At 31.0% G+C, this 11,823-nt stretch overlaps 1 protein-coding gene across 1 annotated transcript; it reads left to right on the forward strand.

Moving 5' to 3' along the window:
- Positions 1-876: 876 nt before the first annotated feature.
- Positions 877-11,623, forward strand: LOC111675906. The gene is made up of 13 exons (XM_046953666.1): positions 877-1,011; positions 5,183-5,305; positions 6,030-6,501; positions 6,693-8,424; positions 8,489-8,658; positions 8,720-9,049; positions 9,121-9,619; positions 9,726-10,052; positions 10,124-10,307; positions 10,382-10,541; positions 10,600-10,726; positions 10,789-10,934; positions 10,995-11,623. Exons 2-13 carry the CDS (start codon positions 5,211-5,213, stop codon positions 11,331-11,333), a joined length of 4,581 nt encoding a protein of 1,526 aa, XP_046809622.1. The 5' UTR covers positions 877-1,011; positions 5,183-5,210; the 3' UTR covers positions 11,334-11,623.
- The last annotated feature ends 200 nt before the right edge of the window (positions 11,624-11,823 follow it).

The following is an 11,823-nucleotide window of genomic DNA, read 5'->3' on the forward strand; positions in this document are numbered from 1 at the left end:
TATGTATACATACACATATTTATTTTACCTGGAAAATAATAATAATTTTCAACGTTGAAAAAATATAAATTAAATTATAATTTTATAACATAAAAAATATTGTTAATAAACATTAAGGTAAACAAATATAAATTAACTATAAAAACAAAATTTACATAAAAGTTTAAAACGAAATTAGAATAAATATATAATGTCTTAGCTACAGTTGTATGTATCTGAACGTACACATTCTTATGCACAATTATAATTGTTTAAATCTGATTTATAATAATTTATTAATTATCAAAATTAAAATAAATACGTTAAATTATTAATAAAGCAATAATTTTATATAATTTGTATAAGCGAAAAAATATCAATAATATACATACTTATCTTTATGTATGTATATGAAAAAAAAGGAAAAACAAAGAAGAATTTGTATAAACTTCAAAAAATTAAGAAGAAGAAGAAAATGTAAAGACAGGAAAAAAACATTTATTCTGTTTTCGTTTTTACACTCAACAAACCAAACAATCAAGCAACCATTATTTTCACCCAACACATCTCTTAAGGATTCTTCTTAATACGAAAATGAGAAACGATAAAAATATACTTACTCACACAAACAAACAAACACAAACGTATACTATCCTACATATTCACAAACAAATACATTGTGTCCTGGCAAAGTTTTTTCAAAGTTTTCCATTATAATATGTATTTGTGAATGTGTGTAAGTGTGTTAACTTAACATCTACATATATACATACATACACATGTACACATCTCTCTATCTAACATTCGTCTTACCAACAATTGTTACATGTATTTCCAGAGAGCTACTACAACTCTAAGTCTTAACTGACAATAAAGGAATTAACAAAAGAACAACAAAAACAATAGTAACAACGGCAAAGTAAATAATTTCTTTGGAACAGCAACAATAAACTATTTTTTTCTTTAAAAGAGACGTTAGATACTTTTAAAGCAACTGACAACCGCCAAAGATTATGCAGCACAAACATTAAGGTATGTAACTTAATCTACATATTGTTTCAATACATTTGACTTAAATAATTTTTACATAAAAAATGGAGTTGGGGAAAATAAAATCTACATTTTGAGTTTAGTGCAAAATTTTCCACAAATCGAGAGAGAATACCTTTCATGTGAAACAAGTTTTTAGTTAAAAAAAATATTTGTTCAATAATTTAAAAATCATTTAGCATTAGAGTTTTAATTTAATAACTTTTTCATTGTTGCCCTTTTGTATATAATTAATCCTGTGGCAGCAAATCTATCTTTATATATAAATAATAGCAAATGATAAAGTAAAATTTAATATTCCAGGAATTAAACTAAGGCCACTCATTGGGCCAGTTTTTCAAAAGCAAAGATCCTGAATTTTGCAAATAGAAGAACAAAACTTAATACTCTGGGCATCAAAAATCGATTTTTATTCAAAAAATCTAAAATAGTTTGTGTTCCTTAAATAATTATCCTATCAAAATTATAATCAGCGTATAAATTTTGTTTCAGTTACAAACAAAACTATTTATTTGTGTTAAATATTCGTGTTGCTTTGTCTCATAATTGTTTTTGTTTTGATTGATTTCTTTTAAACAATTCTTTCGTTGATAAATGTTTTCTAGATACTCTCATGTATGTAATTCTATTATTCCTAATAATTATAATGGAAATGTATGCGTAATATGTTGTAATTAATATACCTCATACGTTTAGATGATAAATTGCTTTTAACGAAATCTACATACATATACATATGCATGTCTTTATTAAATGAAAGAATAAATTAAAAATAATACCGAATTTATACCTTATGATATTTTAAGGTTCTTATTCATAAACTTTTGTTAAAGGTTTATAAATCAAATTTTCATACAAAATTTGTTTTATATGCCTTTGATAAATGATTACAAATAATGCTGAAAAAGTCTATCGGGTCGAATGAGCAATATAGATTTACAGTCAAATATAAAACAATTACTTATACGGTTTGAATTTTTGAAAGTGTTTATTTTTTATTTATTGATATATTACGGATAATATCAATCTTCGAATATCTTTCTTTTTGTGTGCATTTATAACTACATATCGAAGCATATCGAAGCATACGAAATACATTAAAAATCCAGAGTAATCATGTTTTTATCTACAAATTTTGTTCATATCTTCCTTATTTATGAATCGATTTTATTAATTTAAAATAAGATACTTCTCGAAAATCCCGCGGTATAGAGGTGCTGCTATCGGGACTTTTTTAACACGCGGTCTGACCCAGAGAATCTATATATATGCATGATTATGGTTAAAACCCAAATCTTTCAAATGTTGGTTTGAGGACAGATGCATTTCTGTATTAGTTGTCATAGAATCCCGTGAAGAAGGGACTGTTGCAAATGAATTGATGTAGTATATGTGGCATACAGTGCTACTCTCTACTTAGTATATGTGTCTTGAATGTGTCGAAGGGTATGATGGATTAAATGGTGATGAATGTTAATAATGATAATACCTAAGTGTTAACAATAAAAATTCCTTCATTGTCCTGGTGTCCCATGTATGAAAGAACTTGAGATTGGCTTATATAATATATTCATATATCGATCTACCGATAACCCCCACATTCATAAATGTCTATGCAGAGTATCAACAAAAAAATTTCATGCTTTTCACATTTTAGTTATTTTTCCAGAAAAACACTTTTGGAAACTGTTTTAACATAGTTTTATTAAAAAGTTCTAAAAATCTCTTGATCATAACTGCGAGTTTTTATCAAATTTTTGTTTTTTCAACAATGCATTAATAAAGATCCTTAAAAACATCACAAAATCAAATGAAATTTATTTATAATTAAAAATTAGTTTGACCCTCTATTATTAGTATAGGCAAATCTATTACATCTTTATAAGAACATGTTTTTATTTACAAATCTGTTTAAATTTAAACGAGAATTATCATTCATCTCTGTATCTCTTTTTTCAAATAAATTAACTAACTAAAAACACTAACAAAATTATGTATAAATCGGTTCATATTTACATGCGAATTTGATAAATTTAAAAAGTTTTTAATTTCAAATAGGATTTTTAAGAACAACATCCTTAACGTGAACTTCTCATATATGTATCCTTATTCCTGTTTAGTACATTAAACAGTTACTTTTTGGTGTACATAAAATAAAATAGAAAGTTGATAAAAAAAAAACATTTTTGCAGGAAGAACATAAATGAAATACTAACTTTAGTTTTGTTCAGTTCAGTTGCTTATTTGTTTGTTTGTTTGTTTGTTTACAAAACAGTGAGTTACATACATAGATACAAACATACATACTTATACATAAACACACATAAAAATCAAAGAACAACAGTAAAATCTTATTTCAAGCGCACAGTATGAAGCAACAAACACACTGTGACTGAACCAAAGATGATACCAAACTCTGGACAACGAAGTCAACAACAGATGATGATGATGTAGCATACTGTGTTCTGTAGTTATATGTGTAGGTATGTTTTTTTCCTTTAAGCAAAACGAATGTAATGTAATGAAAGAAATGACAAAAATAATAAGTAAATATCGCTACCCTTATCACGAGAAGACATGTCGCAAACACTAAGTTATTTCATTATGTTGTTTTCTTGTTATTGTAAAATCCTGCCAGGCGGAAGATAGAAAATTTACGAAACCAACAATCTTAACATCTAACCAACCAGTTACACAAATGTACATTCAAACATTCATACATATATTATGAATGTACATAAGTACCTATCTACATATACATACATACGAATAAGTAAGAAAATCGATTTTTTACAATTTACGTGCAACAATACAATTATCGTTATTGTTCATTTATTTGAAGTCCATAAAATGTTTGAATTGTTATGGATTGAATTGGAAAGAGGGAAATTAAAAACGAAAACATTATACAGTATTGGAGATTGTAGATGAAAATAATCTAGATCTCTGTATATATACTACATGTATGTACATACGTATGTACATATGTATAAATGTACATATGGTCATATGAAATCCAAAAAGCCCTAAGTTACATTAAACAAATTTTTCAGTAAAAGCAAAAAAACTAAAACTAAAGTGATAAATAAACCAAAAAAGTTTAACATTTTCTCATGTTAAGCTTATTTTTTTATTAAGAAATTAGTATTTGAAGAAAAATTTTCGGTTTTCGTTATACTTACGGAGATATGAAACTTACGCCCTTGAGAATTAGTTTTTTCTGAAAACCAAAAGTTACATTAAAAAATAGTAAGGTTTAATATTTTCAACAAAATTCCAATCGGTTTTTACTGGTCAAATAGTCCGAAACATGGAAGGCTTCTTCTTTTTCGTAAAAATTTTCAAAAATATAAATTTTCCTTTGAAAAAAATCTAAAGCTGTGCGACTTAGAGATTACTTCTGAATCGCAATGATTCGCTAAAAGTGTAATTTTTGTTTTATTTAATACCAACTTACAACATTTTACAATTTCGAAGTTAAAAAATCAAAAGAATTTTAAAATTTTCATGAATTTTAAGGTAATTTTCGAACATTCGAACATTAGAATATCGTTGATAGGGATGTTGATTTTAATTGTAGGAGTGTAAAATTTGCCAGGAACATATATTTTAATACGGTGCATCATAATCAATCAAAAAGTCGATTTTGACTTTTTCGTAACTTAGGGCCTTTTGGATTTCATATGACGATATATATGTATATTGTTTGTAGGAAATATTCTTCATTTACATAAAGTAATTATATATTTTTGATATTCTTAAATAAAAAATAATTAGTTTTACGACATTATTTATGGTTGTCTTTTAACATCAGTAAATATGTAATTAAAGTCCAACATCGTTAAGTTTAAGTAAAAAGAATTGGATTAAATTTAAATTTTTCGATAAATTTGCATGGTTACCTATGGAAAATTCAAGGCAATCGATACATCGTTAATATAATAATAACAGCTCTATTGGCTTTAGGAATATTTAAACGAAGACCAACCAAAGGGGGACTTGTTCCAGAAATTTTAAATTTACAGAGTTGTTCAAATCCCCGTAAAAACTAAAATTTTTAAACAATCTTATTTATTATTTATTCTTAAAAATGTGTGTAATGTGTATAAATAAGATAACAAACTAATTTATCCGTTTAATTTGATAATTTCAGACACCGAACAAATCTGTGAAATCTTTAAATGACGATTTTTGCAAATATGGCATTATTAGCAATGGACAAACAATATTTAAAAGTCAACGATAATAAGTATATTGGCGATAAACAAAAACAACGGTAAATAATTAAAAACATCTACATACAACATATATACATGCATACAAAACTAAACACAACAACATATAATATATATGAAGCTGTAAGTTGTTGTTGATTTCATAAGAAGGATTTTTCTGATTTTACATAGAAATCTTTTCGAAAGAATGTCTGGTTGATTTATTTACGATTAATTTTAATAAACATAGACAGACGGATATCGCTAAATCGACTTCGCTTTCGCCTTTAACATTTAATAGGTTAAAACCAGGGCTGATCACTTTGAAAAATAAAAAATAGAAATCTTAACGGCCCTAACTAACTAAAAATTTAATACTGACTTTAATGTTGACTCCGAATATTAATTTTAAAACAAATGTCCATAAAAACTTGAATTTATACATTTTATTAGCAAAACACAAAAGGCCCCATCTATAAACAAATTCAAATATAAAAAATCCAATCTATCTAATTTTTATTTCATTATGACCAAATCTTTCTTTCTCAGAAAAATATCACTTTTTTAATTACTCTATGCAAACATATAAATTTAACAAATTCCACTAATTACACGTGTAGCCAGCAATTAGTTTCATATAACGCAACTCGCTTACACATAACATTAAATACGTTATGACATCAGTAATTTAAATAAATATTTCTATGAAAATGAAATGATTATACAAAAATTAATCATATTTACAAAATTAATTATTCATTAATTCATTATTCTACTAACACTTAGCTCCGAACGGGCTTCGAGCTTAGCTTTGCCTCACAGCTCTTTGTTAGATTTCTATGACAAACAGCAAGAGCAGTGTAATTCTGTTGCATTACTGCCAGTTAGTACTAACATGGTTGTAAGACGACACTCATCTCATTATTATCCAATGTTAGAGAATGAAAATCAACAGCAACAATCTCATCATCAACAACAGCAACAGCAAAAACAACGTGTATCTCAACCGAAATTGTTACAACAGCAACAGCAACAGCAAAATTTCGCTGACACTAATATCATAATGAAAACTGATTCCGGTAGTGCTTCGTCTAATGTTGACAACATGAAAAGCTTAATGTCATCCATAAGAGACATGAATGAAACATTGAGGGATGGAAAATTGCAAAACATACAACCATTGCATCCACCATCATCACCGCAAATGACAGCACCATTTAGTTTGCAACAGCAGCAACATCGCCGATTGCAGCAACAGGCAAGTTTTAAGTTTTCTCTTTAGTATTATTATTGAAATGATCGGCCAATTTTATAAAATACGTCGATTCAAAATAGAGCTCATCCCCGTTTGTATCCATTATTTTAAAACAAAAAGTCTGATTCACGAACAAATCAATAAAGTTAAAATTGGTTTATTCATTAACACATAAATATTTTTATTTTATTTAGGTAAACTCATTGAATTCAACTTCGACAGCGGCTCCCAAGCGTTCTACAAAAAAATCTTCAGAGTCACAACAAAAACATCAGCAGCAAAATCAAATGCAGAATCAAGGAGCTTTAGCTACACCCCCACCTATACCGAAGAGAACATTTCGTAATAAATTTACTTGGAACACAGTGAATAACACACCTGCTAGGGGTACGAGAGGATCACCCACTCCTCCATCTTCTGCAGCATCTATAAGTCAAACACCAACTAAAGGTAAACAACAAATGGTAACAGGTACTGCTTTCATTTATCCACAGAACGTGCAACATTTGCCAACAGCAAGTTTTGATATGAACACAACAACAAATACGGGATCCGTTTCACCACTATATGTCGATTTAAGGTCACGTTCTCATTTTTCCGAAGGCGTTGTGCATACCAGTGGAAGTGGTTATGATACGAGTGGTGCTTCAGATGATGATCGTATGAGCTTGGAAAATTCAGTTTTCGAGGAGTCGTTAAATTCAACTCCTGTTAAAATATCCCAAGGCAAACAGCTGAGTGCAACATTGGCAGCAAAGACTCTGGCTGCCTTTAATGGAGATGTTAGTAATGCTCATAAGAGATCTAACCGTTCATCGAGCAGTACAGTTGATTCGAGTATAACATCTTCTGGTTATGGCTCATCTTCGCATAGTGAACGCTTGGCTTCGACCTCCACAACCGCTGATTTTCGCAGTCGCTTTTCTAGTGTAGATACTCAATCGTCAGTGGACAGTTGTCTCACGGAAAGAACGTCTGCTGATTCTCCATTAATTAAGGAAATGCCTTATAAAACGGAGCGTCAACACAATATGATGAATGATGTTCTTCATACTTTGAACAACAATGAAATGAATTCGGATTTCATGTCGCAAGGAAGTAATGTTTTAGGGAATAATAACAACAATAGCACTACATTTAAGGCATCGTCTGTCCCAAGTGTTCCTGCACGTGGCGGACAACGTAAAAATAATCAAGAGGCATCACAATTTAATTCTCAGAGTCACTCGCAACAATCACTCAACAATAGCATCGATTCGAGCAACAAGGCTTCCTCGACCGTTCCAAATTCAACATCGACTTCATCGACTGCTTCAGCGGGTTCAAGCATATCTACTGGTTCTTCAATGTCAATTTCAGCATCAGGCTCGGGTAATTCCCCACTAGCTTCTCAGCCCCAACAACCAAATTTGCCGTATCAGAAACGTCCACCTATACCTCCAGCAAGAGTACAAAACTTTGAAATGCAGGATTCGGTGAGCACTAAAAATTACTCGCAACAGCCAGCACTAACTATTCGCAACCAGTTGAATCGTAGCAAGCGCCCACCTCCAATACAGTATCCTAAGCTACACCAAAGACAGGATTCGAACTTGTCTAGTGATAGTTTTTCGGCCACATCGAGTCCTGGATATAATTCGAAAAATCTTATGGATGCTCCTCTACTTCAAAATGCGTCGCGCATTAACAGAAGTAGTGCAGCGAAATCGGCAATGCGGCATCAGGACTCAAACGATAGCTTTGTTTTGTCCTCAACTAGGTTTGGAAGTTCTGGCCCGGCAGTGCCTCCGCGACATAAGTTTAATTTTCGCCAAGATTCTACAATATCGAGTGATAGTTTTAGTCAAACATCAAGTCCAGGTTATAATACCAAAATTATGGAGGCCCCCTTATTGCCTTCATTATCAGTTAAACGGTTGTGCAACGGTGAGTACATATTTATATCTACCATAAGCTATGTAATTAATGTTTATTTTTTGCCTCATTGCAGTTTCTACTCCCATTAATATTAAGCAAAAATTCCAAAATGAAACTATCGATGAATTGGATAATAATGTTCCCTTGTCCCCAATACCGAAATGCGTTTCAACACCAGCTAGTCTGCAAACTATAGTGAGATTTCAGAATGGTGCTCCCAATACCATGTCATTGTCTCATCAGGTAATTTTTTATTTCACGTTTTCTTTAAATATATTTTTAATTTTTTAAAAATTCTCCTTAGATTGTAAGCCGACGAAAAAGTTCAAATCCCTATATAACGAATGGACGTTTAAAGTTTCGCTTATTTCAAATTCTTGTTAATGCTTTGGCGTTGCTGGCGATTGCAGGCGGTTTGGCCGCATACTTTAATGCCTATCCGACTATAAAGTTTGTAAATAAAACCATAATTAATACGGTTCATGTTGAGGATCCTATGAATTATGGTAAAAACCCGGCGCCCGGAACATGTCTGCCAATTATAGTAAAATTTTGCCAAGGTCCTCAAATTCCCTACAATTTTACGGTATTTCCAAACTATATTGGACACTTTGGTCAACTGGAAACGCAAGTGGTATGTGATCATATTTTTAAGCTCTTTAAGTATTTACTAGAAAATTTCAACATTTGTGTTTAACACTCAAGGATATGGATGCTTACGAAGCTTTGGTTGATGTACGATGTTATGAATTAGTGTCTTTATTTCTGTGCACTCTTTTTGTTCCGAAATGTGGAAATACCGGAGCCACTGTACCGCCTTGCAAATCCTTATGCACTGAAACAATGAGACGTTGTGGATTTTTCTTTGATGTTTTTGGTTTAAGCTTGCCAGAGTACCTGAATTGTAAACTATTTAAGGATTTCGAGAGTCCCGATGATTGCGTTGGATTTGAACAAGTGCAAAATGTTATGATTGCTTCAGCAAATCCCAAATGTGATGGTTTTTTATGCGATAACAACCGCTGCATACCGCACGAATATGTGTGCGACGGCAATCTGGACTGTATGGATCAGGCTGATGAAAATAAATGTGAAATCTGTCCTAAAAATCAATTATTCTGCGGCAATGGCAAATGTGTAACTAATGATCACATATGCAATGGAGTGATGGATTGTCCTTATGGACAAGATGAAAAGAATTGCAGTAAGTACTATTTTTCTAATCGTAACATAACTGACTTGAACATATTTTACATTAAATTTAGCATTTATCCCATGATGTTATAATAATAATCAATATTAAATTTCAGTTCGACTAAGCGAAAGAAATGGTGATTTGGGCAAAGGAGTTTTAGAGGTTTACCGCATCAATAATCAGGAATGGACACCGGCATGTGTTAAGAATTGGGATCGAGCCGTCTCACCATCAGCTGTTTGCTCTATGTTGGGTTACAGTGCTGTGAATGCCACTAGTGTTATAACTAAGAAAACCCATAGACCTTTGCTTACTTCAGTCAATGTTTCTACAGATATTTGGAAAATGTATTCCAAAAAGAAATCGAATTTGATGAAAGAGTTTTCCAACTGCACTAAAGATGAAGACTATCCCATAGCTGAACTGACTTGCTCCAATTTTGGTAAGTACATTAGCAATCTTAATAAATTGAAAAAAATATTGCAATTTTTCTTTTATTATGTTTTTGCTTAGAATGTGGTAAAGTTAGAAAGCCCAAACGTAAATTATCGCGACGCATAATTGGAGGAGCCAAAGCACATCCAGGATCTTGGCCCTTCTTAGTGGCCATTTTAGGTGGTCCCGAAAAGATATTTTACTGTGCTGGTGTTTTAATATCTGATCAATGGGTTCTAACTGCGTCACATTGTATTGGAAAGTAAGTATACCAATAAATGAATTGAACTGGAATTCATATTTTCCACCGGTTTCTTAACTTTTTCCTGTATTTAGCCATACTATAATTGATCTGGAAGATTGGACGATACAATTAGGTGTAACGCGTCGTAATTCCTACACGTATTCAAGTCAAGAAGTTAAAGTCAAGCTTGTAATACCCCATCCATTGTATAACACTCTTATTACGCATGACAACGATATTGCTCTATTTAAAGTAAGAATAAATTGATTTATTCATTTGAAAAACTTTTTTTAATTTTTTTATTTATTAGCTTGCTGTACGTGTAGTATTTCATGAGTATTTAAGTCCAGTTTGCTTACCACCGCAAACTATGAAAGAACTGAAACCTGATATGATGTGTACCGTGATTGGTTGGGGAAAAAGGCGAGATAAAGATCGTAAGTGGAAATTGAATTAATAGGGAATTCGAAGAGTTTTTTTACTTTTTTTACTTTAATAGCTACAGCGACATACGAACCCATAGTAAATGAGGTACAGGTTCCTATAATTCGACGTCAACAGTGCGATGAATGGTTGGATAATTTAACGGTGTCTGATGGAATGATTTGTGCGGGTTATGAAGATGGTGGTAAAGATGCTTGTCAGGTACGTCGAATGCTTACGTCAAAATGAGAATGTTATATAAATAAGAGTAAAATATTTTAGGGGGATTCTGGTGGTCCACTACTTTGCCCATATCCAGGCGAAAAGGATAGATGGTTCGTTGGCGGAATCGTATCTTGGGGCATCATGTGTGCTCATCCTAAATTACCTGGGGTTTATGCTAATGTCATCAAATATCTGCCCTGGATCAACGAACAGATACAAAAACACTCTCAAGAAGAAAGTTACTCAAAATACGATGCTCATCCTGGTGGACCTGATATACTCTCCAATCTAGCAACAGTATCGCTTAAGAGTAAACAAACCTATAATATGAACAATCGAAATCCAACGGATACAGAGTATTACGAGAGTGAAGAGAAAAAGCCCAACGGTGAATAGAGAAATTCAATAAACACGGACAAGAAACTATAAACAAGGAGAGTGAGAAAGTAAATGTTTATTTTAAAGAAATTACATGAAAAATTATTTATTTTTATGGACAATAATACTTAACAATATAAAGCAAAATAATTCTAACTAAAAACACATACATATTACAAACATTTATACTTCAAAAGAAGCAAACAAAACAAAACAGACAAATAGATATTTTTGCTACTGGTAAATTACGTTTTACTTACACTGATAACGAAAATATATCAAAAATTGTCAATTTTTTATTACAAGAATTTTTTGGGTCAATTTAATTGTAGAAGAAATATTAACAAAACAAAAACTAAATAAGTAATAATAATAATAAATAATTAAATAAATAAATAAATAAATAAATAAATAAATAAATAAATAAATAAATAAATAAAAAAAGCCATATCCGCCATATGCATATAAATGCATAAGGCATGTTAACCAAAAAACCTACATTCATAAA

Source organism: Lucilia cuprina, chromosome 6 (genome assembly GCF_022045245.1).
Source record: "Lucilia cuprina isolate Lc7/37 chromosome 6, ASM2204524v1, whole genome shotgun sequence".
Taxonomy (NCBI): Eukaryota; Metazoa; Arthropoda; class Insecta; order Diptera; family Calliphoridae; genus Lucilia; species Lucilia cuprina.